This window comes from Aptenodytes patagonicus, chromosome 7 (assembly GCF_965638725.1).
Source record: "Aptenodytes patagonicus chromosome 7, bAptPat1.pri.cur, whole genome shotgun sequence".
NCBI classification, from domain to species: domain Eukaryota; kingdom Metazoa; phylum Chordata; class Aves; order Sphenisciformes; family Spheniscidae; genus Aptenodytes; species Aptenodytes patagonicus.
This window is the reverse complement of record NC_134955.1, coordinates 10511227-10536393: the sequence shown is the minus strand read 5'-3', so window position 1 is coordinate 10536393 and position 25167 is coordinate 10511227. Positions and strand designations below refer to the sequence as shown.

Genomic DNA, 25167 nt, shown 5'->3' with positions numbered 1-25167 from the left:
ATTTTTTGCTGTTTCCAGTCTACTCTAAGAGCAGCTACATTTGCACAGATGATTTGTCCAATATTTGCATAATATGGTATATATAAATCTGCAGTTAGAAGACTCTCAGTCCTGGTTTGTTTCATGACAGTCCTCCAGTCCTCCTTCTGAAGGAGTTTCCTACCTTATTTGTTCTCTCGCCATACAGGACAAGAGAACATTCCTGTTTTCCAGTCCCTGCCCAAACTGCATACAGAAGCTTACCGGATTGAATTAGAGAGAATCAAACTTGAATAATTACTATGTTCCTCAATTTGAGATGAATTGGAATAATAACTGTATCCAAGTATAGGCTCCAGCAGATATATTTGGTCCTTCAATCATACCAGAATATTCAAGAAACAGTTCTGGAACACATAGAACATTAGCTAGAGGAGAATGACCAGAACAGACTTAATTCAACCTGTCTTAAAATGTCTTATCTATTTTTAGTAATGGAAAATAATAAATAAATAAATAAGGCAAAAAACCTTCCCACCCAATTGAGCTTTTACTTTATGTTATAACTAAAAATAAATAAAGGAATAAAGCAATATGGTTTTTTATTGGTACAGGTAGATCTAATTCTGAAATCATATGGGAAGTATTCAATTAACATTGATGAGACTTGACAGATGCATTGTCTGGGAAATATCTTTGTTCTTTTCCCATTAGATATCTTTATATAAGCCTGTTTTCCATATTACACTGAGTATCAGTGGACATTAGACTAAAAATGTACGTAATGTGAAGTCATAAAGTCAGCTCTCTTGAAGAGGTTGCCAATTTGCTCATGACCTATCCATGCACTGTGGAAACAAACTCTACATACCACTAGCATGCCTGAACCTTTTTGTTTTAGAGCTTGGGCACCAACACCACTACAAAACAGCTGTGAACGGGATGTGCAATCTGCTGATTCACACAGAATATTTCTTCCATCATTTGCTTTGCTTCTCTGTATCACTGTCTCCACCATCATGGCAACTAAGTGAGGGGGGTAAAAGTGATGTTGTTTGGAAGCCTGGAACAATTTAATTCTATTCCTTATTTATCAAGATTAAGCCCTAAAATGTTATGGGCACAAACAATCTGAAAAAGGAGTGGGGAAAAGGAAAAGAGTATTAAAAACAAAAAAAAAAAATCAAACCTGGCTTCCAACCTCAATTATTTTTCTAGCATGAAACTAGAAGAAATATGTGATTTTCTTAGGCAGTCATATATTGCCATTTAATCAGTTATGCCACATACTACAAGGCTATCTTCCCATACCATGGAAAAAATACCCAACGCTAAACACCTATTGTCTTACCCAGAACTAGCCTCACAACAACCATTTTTCAGAGCTTCTATTCATGGAAATGCTAGTGAGTAGCAATGTTATCCTCTCAGTGGAAAAACCATACAGCCTGTAAGTCTGCAAAACTTTTTTGAAGGGAATATGAAATGGCATCTTCAAGTAAAACTGAAATTTTTTCTAAACAAAATATAGCACTGCTCAGATAAGCAAGGCAATAGACCTGTTTGTTGAATACATGGTCTTTTACTGCTCATAAGAGAAGTACTTGAGAGGACAATTTGAGACAGGTTGGAAGCACAATCTATTAACAGAAAAGATTGAAGCAGATGAAATCCTATGGAATGACAAACCTGAAAATCCTCAAAATCATGACAAGTTTTCTAACTCTTTCCTTCAAATGAAAACGTACCACAAAGCTCTGGCAACTCCTGGAAGAAAATAAGTGTTCCATAGGATAATTAAAGGAACATGGGCTTCTATGTTACTTTGTCTCTTTCATAGCACTAGCCAGGATCATAACCCAAGGTTTGCAATGGCTAAGAAATTATTTCAGTTCCCTAGTTTATGAATTATGGTTTGGGACTTGCTTTTCTTTTTCCCTCTTTACATATCTAAGGGAAGTCCAATGCTTCCCTGACTATCTGTTTACGTGTTTTGTAAGAGGTGAAAAAGTAAAATCCCAATTAACTTCTGTGTGTCAAAATCTTGTTTGAATAAAGTTTTGCATTCAGAAAAAGAAGGGAGAAGGAAATACATATCTAAATTTTCCTATTTGCCTTGAACTTGTTCCATTGGTGTGAAGAGTTATTTGTGGAGTTATATCTGTCACATATTCACATTTACACTTCTGTATGTCTTAGCAGTCTGTTAAAGCTTGCACATTTAGAATAGAGTGAAGACTCATATGTGAGATGAGATGAGGAAAAACAAAATCTAGACATTCTTTGAACCAAAAATTCTGGATAATGACTTCCTGCCTAATCATGGCTAGTCTGATGCTAATATTTGAAGCTCCATATTAGTCTCTGGATAGAAAGCTTTACTAGAAGAGCAGGAAGAAGCACAACTGCAGCAACAAGAGGCTGATGTCATCTTCATCATTAGGGGGGAAAAAAAAAAAAAGAAGGCACAGCATGGGTGTCACTATTTAAATTTATAAAGCTTTAGTGAATGTTTTCCCATTGTGCACAAGTGAGATCATGGCCCTACCCAGATACTTCTTTTAGGAGCTCATACTGAATGGTGTGTGAGCACAAACCCCAAGGCTACTGAGTCCTAACCACAGAAATTAACTTCTCTTCTTGAATACTGTAATGTTGAGAGAAAATTTTTTTTAATTGCCTTACCATGAGAGCACCAAAAGACAGTAAATGCTGTCTCGCATCATAGGCCTTTCTAGTGGACAGCTGTGTAAAAAGAAATTCATATCTCCACTCCTGGATATAAATGTCAACAAAAAGATATGCACTCTAACTCATTAGGCCATGAAGGTAATTAATAGCTAAGCTATTTTAAATATATACATAATAAATAAAGAAAATTATGTATATTTTTATATATACACACATATTTATGTATATCTATGTATGCGTGTAAAATACAGATATATATTATCCAGCTAACTGGAAGCCTTGGTGAAAACTTTTTTCAAAGACACACTGAAATAAAAAACTAACACATACAATATGGAATGATACCACATGAATTAGGATGTGTTTAAGTTACCATATAGCATTAGAGAAAAGTAAATCTCTCTTACTTCAATATTCATGCCTGAGGTGGAATTGCAGGTTTTCTTCCTTTATTTTACTTTAAATTTTCTTCACATAACTGTTGAACCATAGAAATCTGTGTGTCACAGAGAACTTGACAAATTGAGAATAATAATTAAAAAGTAAAAAAAAAAAAAAAACCCACCAGGAAAATTGCAGGAGGGAAAAAGACAAACATAGTTAAATCTCAAAATAGTTTGGTGTAAAAATAAAGCATTATTATACCTGCAATGATGTCATCCATCTGCTCCAACGCTGCCTCCAGCATATGACTAGCATCAGAAGCCATCATCTATGATTTCTTCAGACCTTTACTCTTTCTACTGAAAAGACAGATGAAACCATGTGTATTACACTAAACCAGACCTGACAGAAAAATGTATGTCACCGTTACATTATAAATTAATTAAGCCACACAAGCAAAAGTCCACACAAGCAAAAATACAGCCTAGTGATATGAAAACTAAAAAAAATTTCTATTCTTGATAGATGACTTGGAATTTCTAAGGTTTTCATTCGTTGTTGATTTTTATTTATTTTCTTTTTAAAGAGATTTTACTGAAACAAGGAAATGCAGATGGAAACAAAACCAAACAATCTCAAATACTGGAAGCTTGAGATTCCCCTACCCCTCATCCCTAACAATGGTTTCCTAGATTCAAAGTTCAGTGCATTTCAACCTTTTGCACTGTGGGGAAAAAGAGGATTTCAATGAAGGAATGAACACATGGTGAACAACATGCTTAACCTATAAGCAGAAGTCTGTAGGTGCTCTGCTTTTTGATTGCTGCCTTAAGAGTAAAGACAGCTCTGAAATCATTTTTACTCCTCCTTTCTACACCCCCATTCAATCTTTCTACCTCTTCTTTCATGACACTGAAAATACAGTTCTTTCTGTTCCAATAACCAAAATGCCCCAAGTATGAAGTTTCTGCTGCCTCTTTAACACAGGATTAAAGACATTCATGTTACCATCTGACATTAAGGATAACAAATAAAATGTTCCAAAATTAGTCTCTACTTGTGAGTTGGTGTTGCTGGACTCTTAGTCAAGTAGCAGTCACTATTGTCAACAGATGACATTTCAAAGGGGAAAAGAATTTACGCGGTCCATTTCACTGCCAGTGAGAAAATTCTCTCTGAAATAAGGCCCTTTTGCACATCACTTCATCGCTGAAGTATGAAACCAGTGCCCACACAGTGATGAACAGGGATCGTACTTACGCATAATTTTTGCAGTGCTCTAACACACAACTCAAAATACTGACAAAGCATTTAAAGGGTCATAGAATTTTGATTTCTCTTCCATGAAGGGTGCAATTCAGTCCTTTGACATTCAATCTTCTGATACAGCAAGTTTTTAAATCTGTGATTCAAAACTGTTCAATTTTGACAGCTTTCTAAGCACCACAAAAGACAACTGTCTGACAATGGCTAGAGGTGTCCTTCAAATGATGCAGGTTGTAGACAAGCGTATAGGCAATGGTCATATGTTTGTGTGGCAAATTATTTCAATGTCACTGAAATTACACTAATCTGTATTTATCATGTGATTACCTATGCTAAGAATTCAATTATTTTGAATTTAAATAAATATTACAATAATCTCTAATGGCAATTCACATAGATGAAAATATTTTTGTACTGTGTTCATCCAGTGACAGTTCAGACACTGGCCACCATGACCAATTGCATGACTGGTAGCTAAACCACCCACATTTACTCTCTCAGTTGGAGCCTGCCTAAACACTAGAATGTAGAATCAGCAGCCAGAGGATAAAGTCAGCTTTAAAATAAAAGCTTACCCATTTTATGTTTCAGACGGACCGTTGGGGGGGGGGGGGGGGGGGAAATCCCTAAAAGTACACTTAAGTCTGACTCCAAATTACTGCATCATAAGAAATGTTCAATCTCAGTAATAAGCGCAGTACAATGGAAAATTTTTACTAACGAGTCAAAATTATTTCCTTCCCTTCCAAACCAAGACTCCCAAGATGCAGGCTTTTCTCCACGGTGCTGGTGAAATATACACAAAGAAAGCTAATTTATTAATAACCTCTGCGTTATCAGTAAGGTGCGTGTCCTATGTCCATTCTAGTCAACGTATACATAGAATCATAGAATCATTGAGGTTGGAAAAGACCTCTAAGATCATCGAGTCCAACCGTCAACCCAACACCACCATGTCCACTAAACCATGTCCCTAAGTGCCTCATCTACTCGTCTTTTAAACACCACTATCTAGAGGGAGAGATGCAGGAATAAGAGTCAGAAACTACTATGTTCTAATTTGAGCTCTGCCATTTATAGCTTGTCGTAATGGGTAAGCCATTATTTAACTTCAGATCAAATTGATCTGAAGAGCAATATGAGAATGCCTTATCAGAAAACGGAAGAAAAATCTTTAGTGTCACCAAGGCAAAGATTAATGGTTGGTTTTGGTCTCTCCATTTTTGTCAAAATAATAATTTAAGTATGAACAATGCTAAATGTAACAATTTCTCCAAAATGCATCTGACCCAAATATTTCATTTAATGGTATTGGAAATAACACAAATTATGCTCAGAATAATCTGGAAAGTCATTAAGTCAGCTCATATAAACTTAAAATTTCAGAATGCTTACACATGTGAACTTTGTTACAGACACTCCCTCTGATTCTGTTGATTCAATTTGTTGGTTTTGATAGATTTCCATCTTCTGTTGTCACATTTACCTGCCAGTAGCTTTGTAGATTCACTGAAAACTTTAGAGATACCCAATTCTCAACTGCAATGAGCCTCCTTCCTTGCAATATTTGCCCTAGTTCAAAGCAACCCTAACATCGGTGATAACCACCTCAGTGAAAGGAAATCCACCTACAGTAAGCAGCTGCCGAAGAGGCACCTAGGCTACCTTGCTCCTTTGGCGGATGTGGCCACCAGCCACTCCCCCAGAAATCTATGGCCACCAGCTGTGTTGGTAAATCAGGACAGTAGACTGGCTCAAAATTAGAAGGGAGAAAAAGAGTGAAAAATACTAAAAATAGCATAGAGTTTCTATTGCTAGATCACACTGCATGCTCTATTTGTGCTGTAAGCTACTGCTCCGCATGCTTAAAGTGGCTAGAGCAATACACAGTTGTTATTAACAAGAAATGCAGGACTACTATTTCTTCTAAACATCAGATATAATATTTGACCATCTGTACTGAAAAAGGTACAGGAAATGCTGATACATTACATTACAAACTTGAAATTTTACTCATAGAAAAACCTTCAATCAAGACCTTGGCACAGACCAGAAAGTTTTGCTGAAAAATACCACCAAAACTAAGTCTTCTATCTCCTCCCAGCCTCCACACTCTGCCTGTTTTCTCACCTGTATCCACAGTGTATGTGCTCCTTAACTGCATTAAGCTAGAGTAAAACCTGCTGATCAAACAACGATTTATTAATAAAAGCAAGGTTCTCTGCTCCAGAGCAATAATGTAATATTACTTGCTTGACATCTTTTTCTAGATAGACCTGTTGCTTGTGCTTCAGGCAAGTCTTACTTTCCCAGACACTCCCTTCTTAGAGTTTGACTGTTCTGAGCTATATTATGCAAATAGCTTGTAAGATCTCCTATGCTTTCAGTTACCATTTCTGATCTAGTTCTACAGAAATACCTGCAATTGGGGATACTTTTTTTATTAGTATTAACTAACAAGACACCTGTATCAATCTCAAGGCATGCTGAGTGCCTCAAACAGGATCCATCTATTTGCTGGTATTTTAATTGCAATTCCTTTTACAGTTTTCATTCCTGAATGACATCAACAGATGCAGAACACCATGACTTACCTACCTATATAAAAATATATGTATATTTTGAAAAATGATTTTTTTCAGCTTTGGTAAGGACCGAACAAAAACTCTAACATTACAGTACAAGCTTTAATATTAGCAAACTCTAACCTTCAGCATTTATTAGATTAATTTATATACCAGCAAAATACAAGAACCAATCTACTCACCTTTTCAGGTCCCTAAGAAGAAAAGAATTTACTTTTTTGCCTGATCAGTAAAAATTGCTCACTATTAATAGCCAAAGTTCTACTGTTAAGCAGACGTAAATCTAAATTATTATCATCCCTTCTAAGCCACACGCTCATACTAATTTAGAGCCCAGCCCACAGATAAAGATATTGCAACCCTGTTTGTTATAATTACCTAAGTAATAAGATCTTCCAGGAAGTGCAGACAGAGCAAACTGGTCTGAATGCCCTAAATTTATTTTGCTCAGCTAGCTTTACCCTATAAATCCCAATCCGAGATTTGCATTTCAAATAAAATGAAAAATCTTTGGTAGAACATTGTGCTTAAAGCCAATATCCCTTGCAAATTTCTTAACCTACTTTCTGTATGTAAAACTATAGCTTACTGTGTCCAAAAAGAACATAATATTTAGCAGACGTATTCACTGTAAGCAAGATGTTCTTCAGAATTATGAAAAGCCTTAATTAAATTTGAATCTTTCATGGCTGCCTTGAACCAGCAGCTGTCCAGAGATAAGAATGTGAACATTTAGGCAACTCGTAAGTCAGATGTTTTTCCAAGGTTGCTCCTAATAATGAGGTCGCCAACTTTATCAGTTATGGAGAGGGGTGTGGTTTTTGACAAGAACTCTTGAAATCCAAATCTTGCCTTAATATCAATGCTTTGGGTGACCTACAAATTCCTCTTACATTTAGAAGACACAGCTCATAATTAACTACCACCACCTTTTTTTCCTGGGATGAATAAATACATGTTTGTAAACTATTTAAAGATTCAAATTCAAGTATCACATTGCTTTGTACTTAATGGTATAATGAAATATCAAGTGGCTTGGGTAAGCTTCAGAAGTCCTCCATGCTTTTTTCAGCTGCAAGATGACTCCTGAGCTGGAATGAAGAAATGTGCACAATTTCCACCCCCACCATTTCCCACCTTGCTTCTCCCCCAGCCACATGCTGTATTGTATCCAGTCACCCCACAGGAACACAACTGCTGATTCATCTCTCCAACCTGGCTCAGTAGTTCTCAGGACACCATCAAATACAAAAGTTATAAATACGTATTTGGATCCTGGCCTTTTAGAACCTGGCATACCTCTCTAATTAAAGTTAATCCTTAGTCCTAAATAACCATGCACAGCTGCTGGAAACAGAAGAATTTCTGATGATCACTAGAATGACTGCCCAAGGAACACTACTTATACAGCATCCTCCAGGACTATCCAGCCAGAAATCTGGTTCATCTGATTATAGCTTAAATTTAATTTATTTGTTAATAGAGCAAGTAGTGTCTGTATTTCCCCTTCAGATGCTTCATTGGAATAGGCAGACGGGTAAACAGAACCCTTCCTTCTTCGATTACCCTTTATGTAATAAATAAAAACAAGACTATAGAGGGTTTTTTAAGAATAACTAGAATGGGAATTAAAAAAAATAATATTATTTTCAGCTAGAAAGTGTAAAGGGTCCATACTAAGGGTGAGGCGGAAGCTCTAAAGAGAAATATAGATTAGCCAAAGTTGAATCAAGACCTGATACTGAACTATTTCAGGTAGATGGTAGAAGAACTGGTAAAGTCTCTAGTCAACATATTGCTGGGAGTCCTTATATGAAGGGACATCCTTAGGTGAAGCACAGTACTAGCACAATACCTCCATGATGAAAATGAGCTAACTAAGTTCATTAACTAAATAAGCTAAACTAACTTATGCAGGCAGCTGGGTATTATCCTGGCACTGTAAAACCACCACGTTTGTGTGCTGCTGATAAAAGTTAGAGTGACAAGCAGTAAGAAGTATGCTGCTTTTAAAAATATTATACTAAATAATTTGATTTAAGATATGAAGGGAACTGAATGTAGTTATATTTACTGCATTATGAAGTAGCAAAGTCAAAGCCAAACATCTGTTTTCAAAAATAAACCCATTAAGTTTGCTAATACGAGTCTGAATTTCAATTTTGGGGGGAGGGAGGGGAAAGGAAAAAAGAAAGCACCCTTAAAAATATACTAAGTGATCTGACTGATACTTTATGATGCTTTAAGAACACAAATCACCTCACAGTAACTCCTCCACAGGACTCATGGATATTAAGTTACAGTTGCTATTGGTACCATAACCAAATTTCCTGACTCATGTTTGTACAAAGTCTCATCCTTGCATATAAAAGCTGACGCTGACAGAATGGCATGTGCAAAGTGAGGTTTCTTCAGCTCCTCTCTATAGCAGTTCTATCAACTGTAGAAAGCCCTTCATTCCTTCAGTGTTGTTTTAAACATTGTACATAACAGCTTAAAAAAGCACTTCATAATTTAATTTTAAATTGTTATCAGATATTTTAAGTTTTCTCTCTGTTATACACAGTATAAAGGGAAATGTTGTAGCTTCCGACTTTGCAAATCTTAAAAGCAAAATTGCATTATTTATTATTGCATTAAGTGAAAAAACCCACCCTAATTATTTTAGTTCAGTTGTCATCTAACTAGTTCCAATTTCTCATAGTTAAAATTTCAAAAAACCCACAATGAATAAATTCTTTGGATTTAAACTTCAACTGAATAAAGCATTACCTGGTAAAATACATGAGAGGAAAGTTTCTGAACCAAACTGTAAACATTTCTGGTCTTAAAATATATGCAAAGATGAATGGCATACAAAAGTCAGGTGTGGTACTACAGTTCACATTTAGTTATAAAAGTATTCAATTAAGAAGAATTAGACCCCCAAAATTCTGACATTTAAAATAAACTATGTTTTTTTCTTTCCCTTCTAATCTCAGGTATTCACTGGCCTCAAGGTCACAGCTTCAAACTTTCTTCCATGAAGGTCAACATTTCAACTAGGTCTTCTAAGTTACTTAACTCCATATCCAATGCCTGGGAAACTGCATCCCTCCCTGCCCCCCCCGCTCCCCTCCCCCCCTCAAAAAAAAAAAACCCAAACAAAAACATGCAAGACTTGAAAAACTTAAGCTGAGAAATGATATAATGAATGATCCTGTGAAAGTAAATTAATGCTCCAGTAAATTGAAAGCTGAGAAATGGTAATAAAAGTAAACACAGAATTCATGCATGAATGAACTCTGCGCTAGAGTAAAACAGAGGACAAGATCTTGAAAGAAATTGAGAGAGATTAGGTATATATGATTGACAAAAGTATTCAAAGCTATCATCTATAAAAATCCTAAAAATCTAGACAAACTATACTGCTGGAAAAAACATTCTTTAAAATTTGAGAATTAGGAATAACATTTCTTATGGTTCATAAATAGTTCTCAGGCTTTTTCAAATCTCCCTGAAACAAAGGCTTCACAGCCTGGCCCACAACTGACAATCAGGCCAGTCCCTTACGGAAAATCCTAGTGTTCAATTTTTGTTTGCCTTTCTGCATTTCAGTAAGTTTTGTAAATGGAAATCATTCTTCTTTCCCATTAAGTTGGTATAGAACCAACTCAGCAGAGCAAGCACTACTAATAACTTAATTAATTAATCTATTAAGTACATGTGTATAAATCCCACTAGGGATACAGAAGTGTATATAAGCACTGTGAAACAGAGATTTTGCATTAACTTATGCAGGTACCATTTGGAATATTAGTCTGAAAACACAGATGTTTCATTGAAAGAGGCCAGTGCTAGCATAGGGCCAGAAGATCTGATATCTCAAATTAATGTAAGGAGGTCCAGTTCTCAAATCTGCTCACAGTGTCCATTTTCTTCAGTTCCTTGATGTATACAGAGGATCATTGTAAAAAGCAGCTGCTTTGCCAACAAAGAGCAAACACTCCTCAGCCAACTGGCTGAGTTTTTAGAATCCATACAGTCCTTGGTCCTAGTGCCTCGACTTCTATTTATTATTGCCTGGAGTGTAATCAAGACAGGTATCCATCAAATTCATATGACTCAGAGGCAGAAAACAGCTATGTATTTTTGGAACTCTTATGACACCATAAGAACAGTCATGCTTTTTCAGACTAAATGTCTGTCTGGCCCAGTGCTCTGTCTCTAATGATGTTTGGTGCAACACAGATGCATAGTGATCAGTCTCCTGCTCTCTCTTTCCCAATAATCAGCAAGCATGAGGCTTTATGAAACACAGACTGGGTAGGAACCATCATGTTTCATAGATGTTGAAGGACCTACCCCCTGTATCTTTATCTGATTTATTTTCAAAACCATTTTGTATAATTTTTCAGTGAATGCTCTGACTTTACAGAAAAAAACAAAACAGTGGTTAATCACTGCTCACTTTTTTTATGCCACTATCTTACCAGTCCTATTCTCCTTTCTCCCCTACATCATCCCTGTCTAACTGAAGAGTCGCTATCCTGCAAGTCTCCCCTCAGAGTAAACCCAATCCATACTTTTCAACACACTTGCTGCTCCTCTAGATATTTTTCTTGTTTTATTGTAGTGTTGTTGAGATGAGATGACCAAGGCTACATGTAGCATTCAAGTTGCAGGGTATTTCTGACCTTTAGAAAAAGGCCACAAAAGAAATACATGATGACATAGGTGAATATGTGAATGTTTCCACATTGCCGAGTAAAAGCAATAAATCTTTACAGAAATAACTCACTTCAGAGGATTAGAAGAGTGGAGAGCACGAAGTGTTCCTTAAAATGGACAGACACTAAAGTAGGTGAGGATTGGTAGAGGAATTGGCACCAGTGGACACTGAGATACTCAAGATCTGTTTTTCTGCAACAGAACCTCAGAACAAAGAGGAGGGTTAACAAGCTAGAAAACTGATTTCCTGCCATCAGAAGAGACAATTTTCATCCACAAGATTTCTAAGGTAAAAAGCTGAGGTCTGGGTTAGACTACAGAGAGAAACAGTCCAACATAGACACAACTAAGAGAGATATTTCTTATGAGTATTTCTCATTACAAAATGATCTACTCTTGGGTTACTCAGGTTATAAAGCTCTGTCCTGAATTTGCCTCAACTTTATTAATGTGATATGAAGACTTTTGTGAAGTCTAAACTCAGCTTTAGACATAAGGCTTAAAAACAAATACTAAACAGACAGCTTTTTTGACTTTGTAAAATTTAATTTCATATTAGTATTTTTCCCTCTGACACATTTTGTACAGCAATTTATAAATAACTGGAAACATCGCTAGGCTGGTTTAATATGACCCACCCTGCATCTGTGAACACAAATGTGCTGAATTCACACTAAAGGGAACTGACAGTATCAAGTACTTCTGTATAAATTTAAGCTTCAGTAGCTATTTTGAGGAAAGTGTCCATGGGAAACAAAGAAAGGAAAAATATACTTCTGCTAGAAACAGCAAATTCAACATAAGTGAATCTGCTTAGATTAAAAGCATTAAAATAGGAACAACAAATGGATCACTGTGAAAAGCACCATATCCCACATTACTCATCACATCAACGAAAATATAAATTTTAACAGCTGTGTCAGTTTAATGCCTATGCTTATAAACAAAACATTCTTATATTGATTGCTTCCTGAAGATTAATGAAAATATCTTTGGAAAAAGCTGTCTTCAAGCTTTTCTCTTTCTTTGCCTAAAAGAATAGGTATAACCAAGAGGCAAAAATTCTCCATGGCAAGTTAAATCCTGATCTAAAATGACACATTTTGTTGATTTTGCTCCTCCGTTATTCAGAATATGGGACATCTGACTCCTTGCAGAACTGGCCAACAAGTAAGGAAGTAGCTGTATCAAACATTGTGCCACAGCTGATTTCTAAATCAGAGAATGATATATTCTCCTATCATATTTACTTTCTATACTTAATGGATTAACATAATTTTATAATTATGAGAAAAAGCATTATACAGAGAGGCAATGTTGCAAGACAGACACAACAGTAACTTGACATCCAAAAGCAACATTTAATATTTTTAAGAATCACATAGGTGAGAGAAACTTGTAATATCTCCCAGCCGAAGAAACATTATTACAAGTGGGAAGAAAAATGCGACATCCTTTATTCTTGTTTTTCCAGTGGACCCTAGAAGAAAAGCAAATACCACGATGACTAGAGACAGATTAAGCACCCACTGAAACCAGGAGCTGACTTTAAAGGGAACACAAAGCAGCCCATAATGAACGTGTGACTAGATATATAGGTCTTCTCAATGACCTAGTCTATGGAAGAGCTGTGTTTGCTCACAGAAAAACATGTTCACCTAGCAAAGGATCTTAACAGAATCACCACACTGAAAACCCACTCAAGAGCTCAGGTTTTCTATTTCACATTCACCTATGCATGCTGTTACTGTTTCCACTCTATCACTACAACTGAAACAAGTTTCAGGTAACTTTATCCAGTTTTGAGTATTTGGTGCAAACTTTTTACAGGCTTACAAAAGAGTTCTGAAGTGCCCAGCATGCTGCTTCCATAAAGTAGATACATCCGATGGCACAGGATACAAAAGAGATCCTGGAAGTCTACTGTTACATATAGCACCTTCTATTATCAACCATGCTAGGCATTCTCAAGTTCTTACCAACCACAAAGCCCATCATGCCGTGTCTGCCAACCATTTCAAGGCATTTATTCTCAGTTCTATACAAATGTAAAATGAACAAGTTTCTGTGTCAAATCATGCTATCAAGGGTAAGTCAAATCAATTTAAATTTCTCCTTCTAAATATACATGATATGTAGGACTAAGAAAGAGATAAGAAAATGCACAGCCACAGTTCCATGCATCAGAATGCCTATTTTGAATTTGCAAAACTTAAAAAGTATACATAATTTCCAGAAAGAGACTAATTGCTCAGTAAAACTTGTTCCATGTATGAGCCTCCAAAGCTACCATATTCCAGTTTAGTCATTTTGGCTTACACAAAACTTTTGGAAGTTTTGCAAATTAAAAAATGCCTTTCTCAACACAAACTGAATGCAAGAACTGGACCTAGAAACAGACCCATTCATAAACTCAGTATTCTTCTGGTTTTTACATACATATTTACATCTGAAGTTCAGGATGCTGTCAGTATAATTCATCAATGGGGTACATATAAAGGATCACTTTTGTCCTCTTTTAATAGTGAATCCCCATTACTTTTAGGGCATGAAAAAAAATTATAAGTTAAACCATTATAATGAACATACATAGGATTTCTCTAGATTCATTTCCAGATAAGTATTTTAATTAACTGCTTGAACATGAACAATGACCCAAAAGCATTGCCAAAAAAAACCCCTGTAGCCTAAAATTTGTGCTACTATGTGTTACTTCAAGTCCAAAGAAAAACTCTTTCATATGATTGAAATAAACAGAAAAATTGCAGTCGTTACTGCAAATGCTAGAGTATAACAGTACCTGAAGCAATATATTGTTACAAAGTTATTCAAATTTTACTGGCTCTGAAATAAATGGGTTAGACACCTTTGTACTGACACAGAAGACAAATGAAACAGAATTTTTACATTACTTTAAAGGGCCTGAGAGTCGTTATAGCAAGGCTGGAAGTCCTAAAGCACAGTCAGTCCCAAACAGCAACGACACCTGAGGGGATACTGAGCGTCAGGCTTTTACACATCCTGTCTTACTTCAGAGTATTTCATGGTGAGACTCAGAGCAGCTTTTTAGAACTGTTTGAAAGGCTTACTACTCATATTTGGTCTGATTGTGAATAAACCTATGCAGTTTCCTGAGGTAATAACTTAATCATGTATTTTACTGTTTGATAACAATGCCTTTATTGGACCTGTTTATTAAAACAGCCACAAAATGAAATGATTTCAGGCTAATGACTTGCAAAGTCTTTTAATCGCTACCAGCTACCAGCTGATTTGTCTTTATGAAAAATGTCTCAGAAGTTTCATGCATCTGGGGCCAAGTGACAGTGCATAAAAATCAAAATTAAAAAAACAATAGAAAAATGATTGAACTATTCAAATGACTGTCTATTGGATGAAATTAATTAAGTTTTTCTTCTATTTCAGGAGAGAAAAGGGAATCAGAGTTCACTGTCAGTTTCTTCAGTTTATTTCATTTTCCAGAAAATGGATCAAAGTCTGCTCCCATATCAGTGATCATGACATCTTCATACTTTCATACTGAATTTGTAAGTAAAATTTGATTTGCTATTATATATAAGAGAGATTTAGTCCCCTGTGTTTCAGTGGTCTTCAAAAATTCCAAGTGGAAATATTCTAGACAGTTTTATTAATTCCGAAAAAATATATATCCAGTCTTTTCCTACTTGAAAAGAAAAATATGGTCATGTTAACAAACACTGAAATACTACTCTGTCATGAGGAAATTGTTTCTTCTCTATTAGTCCTTAGTGATAAGGGATAGTTTTGCTCCATGACAGAAACAGTACTGTTTGTTAGCTAAGAAAAGCAAATAAAATACATTCACTGTAAAATGGTATTTACAGGCATACTGCCTGGCAAACTAGGCAAGCTGCCTAGCATAGCAGTTTTATCAGTCTCAACTAATTTGGAACCTCTGCTTCTAAGTACCCAAATCTGGCTTTCCAAAGGAAGTGAGCAGCTGCTAGTCCCATTCTTCGCAATTAGTCCCTGGATAATCAGAAGCTTTGATTAAATAAAAAGCTACAAATGACTGGTGAATCCAAACTAAATTCATTCTAGAGCATGAATTCTCTTTGTACCAAATCATTTACTCTCAACACAAACTCCTCTCCCCATGTTAAAAAAAAAAAAAAAAAAAGCAGTCTTCTACAGTCCACCCTTTTGCAAGTAGTTTATGTGAAATGAGAACCAGCTGGGCTTCACAACCTACAGACAAAACTGAAGATGCTACCAAATTTCCTACTTAAAATGGAGAATACAATCAAAGCAAAACAGATTTGGACTACAATTCTTGCAACAGTTTTCTAATCCTTAGCCTAATCTACAACTATTATGAAACGTTGCATGCACTGGACAAAGTATAGGTAACTATTGTGGACTATTAAGTGTTTTTCACAACGCTACAGTACGTTCTGCAAAGCAGGCAGAACAGATCTTTTTCTTGCACAAAAGCTTGTGCAACAACTCTCCTTTCTTCTAGTAACAAAAGGTTCTAATATGATTTTCCCATTGTACATATGAAGTTTGCCAGATCAGACCATAAATTGCTCTTTTCAGTTTCAGATAAAATTACTACTTTGGATACATTCAGCTTCCTACGTTGAAGAACATTTTATTCAAGAAATATTTAACTAATCATTTATAATGTTTATGACTGAGATTTTCAGGTTTAATATAATCTGTACTAACACTAAAATACTTTGTATATATACTTTTCATTACAGAAGACTACTTTCAAGAAAAGAAAACTATTCACTTGACTCATTTTGATTTTTTTCAGATGTAATGAACACATTCTTTAAGAGAATTACATATCCTACTTTTATTGATATTTTACAACCAGTCTGTGTTTCTGGTCCATATAAGTAGCTCTGAATTTTAAGATTTGTTCTTCTTCCCTTCTTGAAACAATTATTTATGTATTACAAAAGAGCTTACAACAAACGCTTTACTTATCTATGTATATACGCTTACATAGCACTTGCATAAATGTACCTTAAGTTCAGCTAGAGGAGGTTTTTTTGTTTGTTTGGGATGGTGGTGTTTTTTTGTTTTGTTGTTTGGGTTTTTTTAGTAGTAAGTACATTTAATGCATAGTTAACAGGGTAGCTGGGGTCCATGTCCGAGTATCTGGGTTGAAGCTATTACCACATTTCCTACAGTCTCACGGTTTCTGAAGTTGTTAATGCATGTTCTGAACACATCTCAAGATCCAGTGACTTCTTTTGCCATTTTTTCTCCTGGTCTGCTGGGTGACCATAAGTCTGCAAGTGAAACTGGTTAGGGAGTGATGGTAAGACCACTGGAAGAAGACCCATGATTATGTGATTTCTCACTTGTACCCTCACTGCAAAGTATGTAGAGAGATTACAATCATAAATAAACCAAAGCACAGCTTCATACCTTAGGTTGGGCATAAAAACTTTAAAAAAAAGGTTTTCCACATGAAAAAAAGGAATGGAATTAATACTAAATTTCAGGTAAGAGCTTATGTTAACTGCATTGTGAAGACCTGCACTTAAACCTAATGAGAATAGTTTTATGAAGCATACGGGAATGTTATCACAGAATAATTAAGTCACAGAATAGTTGAGGTTGGAAGGCATCTCTTCGGATCACCTACTTCAATTCCTAAGAGCTTGTTTTTATTAGTATGTAGGTTAACATTGGCTGGAATGTCACCAAGGCACTGAATGTATAGGACAAAGGTGATTTAACAGAAATTTCATCATGAACTACAGAATGATAGAACATTTTAAGTAAAAGACAGAGGAGTCTTATGGAAGAAGATCTTAATACATCCCCTGTCTAATACTGCACACAGCAAATACCATCCAGGTGAAATGCAAAAACTTTGCTTCCCAGGATAGTTTGTGCTGGTTTTCTATCTATTTAAAATATCGGATTTACCTCCCCAAGGTCTTTGCTAGAGAAATTTTCTTCTCTGGAGTAAAACATGAAAATACTTCCGTTTAGGAGCTGACTGGATTACATGCATTAGTTTATCATCTTCACAGAAACACATTCATAAATCTTACTGCAATGTCATTAGAATAAGATGTTCTGACTACACGTTATTAAAGCAGATGCTACCATCTGCACTGTATTGTAGTGGGATAAAAATATGATTCACTATACTCGAGACACTTGGCAAATATTTCCCCCGTCAAACTAAGGCTTCTGAAATAAACTTTGGGTTGAAAATAGTGCAAATTGGAAACAAGATGACTTCTTTGTATGAGCAGTACAGACAGAAACAAGAAGGCATCCCCAGCTAAGTCACAATACAGACAGAAACAAGAACGCATCTCCAGCTAAGTCACCTCTGAATGTGGAGACCAACCAGACTTGTTTTCAGAAGACGATCAAGTAAAACAGCAGTTCCCGTACTGTCAGTGCTTGAAATCCAGATTAGAATTCAGCAGCTTAGATTTATCTTTAGTAATTACTTTAACTGGCATACAATCTGCTGATCTTAAAGAGTAAGAAGACATAGCCAACAAGTGAATCATTTTCTATGAATATTCATACATGTTACATCGTTGCTGTAATGAAAACAAGACTCAAAGTCAGCATTTGATAAGCAACACTTGTAAGAACCAGACTTTGGACCTGTCTTCTTCCATTCAGCATGTCTTGACTTTGAGCATTCAGTCTTATTTCACCCCTCCAGCCTAATTCAAGATTTTGCTGAAGGAAGATCAGCAGGCCTGATTCGTTTTCTCCAAATTCACATCTGCTTCAGGAAACCATCATCAGCTTAGCACCATGTCCTTGGGTGATATGCAAAAGACCTCTCCTACAATCAGCAGTTCACGCTCTGTCATTGCAACTTTTTGGAAGTCAGATCCATCATTTACCATTGCAGGCATGTTGTCTGCCGCATACTATCTGGTCACCATCAGGTTTCTTATCTTTTCTGCTCTCTGAACCACAAAGCACTCTGTTTTTCCCTGTATTCAATTCTCAACTTTTATCTTCAGTTACTTCAGGTTTTACCTGGAAAATTCAGCTAAACAGATGAACACACATTTTTATGTGGATATAAAATAAATATAAGAATATATTTTATATATCACGTGCACAGAGTTGAGAGAAACACTGATGGCTCCCTGTTAGTTTTTTGATCATCTGGCAGAGAAATGATGTCCTATCTTATGCCTGTGAAGATACTAAATTTTCCTCTTTGATCAGTATGTAGCTGAATATGCAGCTCTTTCCCCTCAGCAGCTTTGGGTTACAGGTCTTCCAGACATACTAGTAAGCTACACAATATTCATAACAATCTTGCTTTACAGGTTATCAAATTAGAGTTTAAAATCCAGGTCATGCTTACAGTCCTTTAAACCACTACATTGTAACTTGGCAGATGCACAGTATAAACATAAAATCCACAAATTGACCTAGACTGGCAACAGTGCCATTAGGGTTTACTTTTTATGTTTCTTTCAGAAAGGAATTATCTTTGTAATTTAACTTATTTGTTCTTTGCATCAATGAATTGCCAAATAAGAGCAAAGTGCTATTGGGAAATGGTTTTATAGCAAATAAACACATGAAGATGCAGGGAAACAAAAGAGGTAACTGTAATGTTACAAGGTCACAAGAGATTTGAAATAAAAATATTGTGCTAAAACTTATAGGCAGAGGCATCTAGCTACAAAAGAAGTACCTTTATTTTGTTGCTTAACGTGCATCTATTTAAGAGAAGAACAACTATAAAATACTGTAAAAGGGTGGCAGAAATTCAAGCTGTCACAGTTTATCAAAGATGTTATCACCTCAGAGCTGGTGCTTAGACCAAGTTAAAGAACAGATTGTCCAAAGGTGGGAATCTTGGTTTCTTCAGCTCTTCAAAGTAACAGGTGAGTCGATAGCACAGAATAGACAAGAGAAAATGGGAAAATTTAGAGAATTTAAAATAGCTCACGGCTTAAACTTTCCAATTTTTGAGGGATCAAGTTACTGAAGCGAAATGATTTCATACACATCTACTGAACTCTGTTAAACGATCAAGTGTGCCTCTGAGGGCAGCCATTGCTGGCTAAACTTTATTCAGTAGCTTATGAGAATTTCAAGATTGTACCTTAAGAAGCTGAATTCACTGAACTCTGAGGATGAGGTGGCAAACTGAGATGATAAACAGATGATAAACCACAGATTTGAATGATTCAACTTCACTAACAGAAAAGTGACTTCTGAAGGGTCTCATCTACTGCCCTAAACAACGTCGTCTTCTGTTGCATTACTATTTCTATACTACTAGGTATTGCTGGAAAATGCAGAAAAGCCTTCTTGGTCCAGTACGTTAAATGATAACATGTTTGCATCTATACTGAGTGATCATTATCACAAAACACATTTCCTTATGCATCACTTCTCTGCTTTGATAAACACTAAATCCTCTGAATCATCCTATGGACATCTAAAGTAAGAAGATGGTTGCATCCTATTCCTGTAAATATCTTTTTTTTGGGGAGGGGGGGAAGGGGGAAGGTGGATTTTTTGCTAACTAGCAAAGCCACACTGAGGCTCTGCATTACCTGTATGAGCATAGTCTTTTGCTAATCTTACCAGGTCAAGGCCCTCATTTGTTTGAGCTGAAAGGCTCAAAACAAATCCCTAACTGTGGGGAAAATGAACTAAGTTTCTGGTCTGTCTCTGAATAGTATAATAAAGAGTGAAAGTAGTGTCTAGGGATAAGTGCTTTATAGGTTTTTGTGGGAGTTTGTTTGTTTGTTTTGAAGAGAGAGAGACCAGAAAGAGGCAAACAGGAAACAAGTTAGGTAAGTGAGGGCTAGAAGCAGAGCTGCACATGGAAAAAAAAAAAGAGGTGGGTCATTATCTTTTGTTCTTTTTCATTTTCCCGTGTTTTGCACTCATAGCACATTCTCCCTCTGCCTTTCCCCCTTGTTTGCTGACCCTATCAAAGTGTTCAGGAAAGGTGATTCTTAAGGTCTTCACTTACTCTTTTCCATCTGTTTTCTTCCCATCCTCCATTCAAACACACTCTACCACATTAAGTCACATTATGCTACCTTAGAGCCTGCACAGACAGTCTAGGGTAACAGAGAGACTCAGTGTAACAGAAGCATGACGGAGGAAGCAGGGAGAATTGATTCAAGAACCCAGAAAGCACTTCTCTAGTCTATGCCTACATGATGTAGCCTCTCTTTGTTTACAAACACACCCCACCCCCCATCACATTTCCACACTGCTGGTACCACATTAACAAAGATGAAGTGAGATCAGATACAGCAGGAGTGAGGGGAGGATAGTGCTTATTATCCCATCTCTACTTATTCCTGCCCTACTTCCTTCCTGTCCTCCCTGCTTCTAGCATAGTCCTCATATGGATGGGGTTGCTGGAATGAAATCAAGATGGTAGCAGCAGTGCCCTCTGCCACCATTCCTCTAATTCCTCAACTTCCTGGGACAGGAGATGAAAGCAGCAAGGGAACACGGAACAATGCTCCCAGCCCAATTCCTACCATGCTTCAGCCACACAGATTAATCAGTTTCTGCCCCCTCCCTTTAATTTGGCACTTTTCATAGGGCAGAGTCCCAGAAGTATGATAGATAAACTGCTATGTGTTTTGCCAAGACACTTGATTATTACCTGGCTTAGGTAAATAAAGCATTTAAGTTTTCAAAAGCGATGCTAACATTAGTTTGAAACAGTTACAGGCATATCATGTGTGTCTACAACAGATATAAATATCAGCAGTCAGTGGCAAGATTAGTCTTGAGCTATCCCTCAGCTTAAGTCTTGTTATTGGGGACTTGAAATTATTTTATATATTACAAATTATATTATAATTTTTTTAATATATTATTTTTTCCTCATATTCTGGTACCAAGCTATACTTGTCCTGAAGACAAACCTACGGTTCTTTTGAGTTCTCCTTCTGCTCTAACTTACACTGGGTTTCCTTTAGGCTCAAGAGGCCCTTACAATTGCTTCCAACTGGAACTATCAGCAAATGGAGGGTAAAGCCATATAATTTAAAAACAACCCATATTTTCTTAGGTTTGTCCCAATTTGTCCTTTCACTCTCCTGGTATAGTGAGTTCTACTCCAAGCATTTCTCCATTAGGAAGATACAAGGAAGCGTAAAGATTTATTGGTTTTAGCTAAGTTCATACAGCAGATCCAAGTCAAAGTCAGGAACACAAGCAAAATAAATCAATAAACCTGGAAAGCTAAATTCAGCCTTCTTTGTTCTCCCATCTACTCTTTCCACATTTCCATACAAGTTTCAGAATGACACCATTCATGCACCTGTTCACATATTCCTGTTTAAAAAAAAAAAAAACACCACAACAAAAAACCCACAGAAAAACGCCCCTCACTGTTCCTCCTCCTGCCAAAACCCTACAATTAAAAATCTGAAATTGTAGAAGACCTTTATGACTATGGAAATACAATGTGTTGTACATGCAAATCTTCAAAAGCACACATTGCATGTCACCTATATACAGTCAGATCCACAGTTACTGACCTACCAAATTAATACTTAACATCTCATTTTGCCCCAAGCAAAACTGAACAAATGATCATACACAAAGTGGCGTGATTCCTTATCCTGCTTGTAAATTTTAAGGGGGAGGTATTTTTATCATAGTAGCACGATAACATGAGTGCTGAACGATGAAACTGGAGATCACTTGACATCTCCTCATACTCTTACCTCCCTTATCTCTGTACTGGTAAAACAGCCCATAATAGCCAATTTAATCTTCCAGCTGTTCTTTTCTGAACATCCTTTTAACTATCTGATTTCCCCCACATAACTCTTTTCTTAATTAATTTTCAGTTACAGACTGGGGCGGGGGGGAAGCACACCTCACTTCCACTTTAGAGAACTCGGCTTGCAACTGGATATCATTACTGACAGGAGAGTTTCTGAATCGACTGTTCTATGTCAATAAAACGGTTTATTTACTGAACTGCTAGTTGAAGTCAAGTCTCAAAGCTTTGCTCACTGTGAGAATAAATATTTAACTTACAGGAGCCGCGTCTATTTAAAAGTCTTCTCAACAGCATGGAGTCCTTAACTCTCGCAGCAAGGGCAAAGTATTTAAAAAGGAGAAGCAATGGGCATTGTAGTCACATCCGCAGCAGGATTCGTGAAGGATCCCCTTTTAAAAAACGACCGAAGCGCCCCAGAAACCGCCCGGAGCCTGCGTTCCCCGCTGACCTGCCTCCTGCCCGACGGTGCCCTCGACCGAACCGCCGCGGCGCCTCGGGACAACTCGGCCCAGCGCCCCGCCACCTCACCGCCGAGCCCGCGCCGAGGGGACACCCGAAACGCCCGGGTAGCGGCGCAAACCCTCCCCGCTGAGGCAGGACCCTTCCACCGAGCACCCTCCCACGCAGCCCGCCCCCGGCTCGCACCGCCCGCCCGCGGGTACCGACCTGCGCGGCGGCAGCGCCTCCCGGGCTCCGCTCCCGGCCGCCCTCGCCCCCTCCGCGGCGCCAGGTGCGCCACACGGCGGCCGGCGGTTGGCGCGCGCCCCCAACTCCCCTCACGCGCACGAGGGACGCGGCGCGCTCGGCCCCCGCGCCATTGGCTGCGGAGACGGGACCGGCGGCGGCCGCAGCCCCACGTGACAGCGAGCTGCGGGGCGGGCGCGCGGCGCTCCTGAACCCGCCCTCGCGCGGGCAGGTGCGAAGGGGCCGCGGCCGCCGCGCGGCAGCCGTTAGCGCGGCCCCGCGGGGCCCCCCGGCGGGGGCCGGAGCCGCCTTGGCGCCTCCTTGGCGCCTCCTCGCCGCGCGTTGGGCCCGACAGGAGCTCACGGGGCGCTTCGGGACACCCGCGGTAGGTCTGGCCCGCGCAAAGACGTGTCCCGCAGAGCCCAGGCAGGGAGCAGTGGGGCTGGCAAGGCAGGTGCGTACCCCCGCTTCCTCACAGCGCCGTCAGGGCTCGCGCAGCAGCGCCTCAGCGTAGGTGTGCGCACCTGTAGCGGCATAAAAATGCTCGACACCCACCACCTACCCCTCATGTCAGTGTAAAATCAAGGCTGCGCCAAGGCTCCTGGCTACGGAGCATGGCCCTGTCCCTGACAGGACGGGCAGAGGAGGCAAATCCTTTTTCATGGTTTCTAGTGGGTTCCTGGCTGGCGCCTCATGACCTCTCCTGCCTTGCAGTACCTCAGTTTCTGCAGCCGCGATGTTCCCTGCAGGAACTGGCGAGGTCTGGCTGTCCGAGCTGCAGCCTTCTAGACCGTGGCTCCACGGGAGCCTTTCCCATCGCCTCATTGCAGAGATGGAAACTGGGTATTGTCAGACCTTAAGTAAATTTCAGTGTGAAGGGAAGGGTTTGGACAACTTGCCCCTCCCCCCCGCCTTGGAAGTCTCCAAGGAAGCAAACACATAAAACAAAGACTCACACTCAAAAGGTGTAGGTTTTTCTTCTGTCTGTAGAGATTCCAGGATTACTTCTAGAAATACGAAAAGTGCTGCAGGTTTTGGTCACTGGGAGTTTACTGGTCACTTTGAGTGCCTTGCTGATCCAAAATCTGATAAGGGTTTCTGTTGTCTTGTTTTTACTCAAACAGGTCATCCCACACGTGTGATACTGACACAGCTCTTTCACAGCATGCATGTGCTGAGGACTTATGATTATGTCAGTTTTCTAGGGAGTTGGCTAAACAACAGCAAGCATTTAGCAGGGAGTTTCGAGTACTTGTAACACGGAGGATGTAATTAACACACACTTTTCGCTGTTCGTGGAGTGGTTGTATTTCAACCACCACTGTTTGCTGTCTTCCCTCTGCGATGATGTTGACTTCCATCTAAATAGCCTAAGCATGCTTAATATGCATGATGTTTTAATGTAATTCTATTACTTACAATAATTGTCCTCAGTTTTAGACTTTCCTTTTCCCTAGTGTAAGCTTTTACTGTATTTGAAATGTTGAAACATTTTGTTTCCTGTTACCAACTGATGCACTCTCTGACCTTGTAAAGAGTTACGTATGATTTCAGTTTTCTTTTAAGCTTATGCATGAGACCAAGACCATGAATCACATACCAGATATTCCAGATAAAGAATTGGACCTCACTTACAGAGCAAACATGCCTAAGGTGGGAGAGGGAGAAAATGGGAAGTGAAGTAGAACGCCTTTGAAACATCTCTGAACATGCTAAAGAATAATTAAAACTGGCAAGAATCCACAGACTGTGTATTAATTTGGCTTGCTTTTGAATTTTTCTTGTCTTTCCTCTCAGCTTTGAGGTAGTCATCTTAAATAAGCCACACAGAGTGGTGGTCAAAATTGTAATGGTTGATAACATTTGCATCTTTCGTAATACTGATACCAAAAAGTATTACTATAGCAGTGCTTGTCGCAGTATCGTTAAGCCATTCGGGAAAAGGTCAGTGGAATTTAGAACAGTCTGGGCAAAGCTGGGAGTCTTTTTCAACACCAGCCTGGTTTCCCCTCCTTTTCCCCAACTAGCCTCACTGGTGGTCTAGGACAGGGGTCTGGGTGACTTTCCACATGATGGAAGCAGCATCTGGGA

At 38.2% G+C, this 25167-nt stretch overlaps 2 protein-coding genes across 16 annotated transcripts in view; one reads left to right on the top strand and one right to left on the bottom strand.

Annotated features, from left to right (window-relative positions):
* CYB5R2 (cytochrome b5 reductase 2) overlaps positions 1–15096 on the top strand; it is a 117694-nt gene extending 102598 nt beyond the window's left edge. Inside the window, exon 11 of the mRNA XM_076343932.1 lies at positions 15042–15096. The gene's annotated coding sequence lies outside the window, so the exon portion shown is untranslated. The remainder of the gene's footprint in view (positions 1–15041) is intronic.
* Positions 1–23169, bottom strand: part of PPFIBP2 (PPFIB scaffold protein 2) — a 110041-nt gene extending 86872 nt beyond the window's left edge. For 3 of the 15 annotated variants that reach the window (XM_076343906.1, XM_076343914.1, XM_076343912.1), the window contains exons 1-2: positions 23059–23168; positions 3316–3413 (exon numbers count right to left, since the gene is read on the bottom strand). In XM_076343906.1, the coding sequence (XP_076200021.1) occupies positions 3316–3382 (67 nt within the window). In that variant the 5' untranslated portion in view covers positions 3383–3413; positions 23059–23168. Of the gene's footprint in view, positions 1–3315; positions 3414–11685; positions 11789–22649; positions 22816–22840; positions 22922–23058 lie in introns of those variants that run through there. The other 12 variants (XM_076343913.1, XM_076343915.1, XM_076343916.1 and 9 more) reach the window with 8 other exon arrangements.
* Between the last annotated feature and the right edge of the window lie 1998 nt (positions 23170–25167).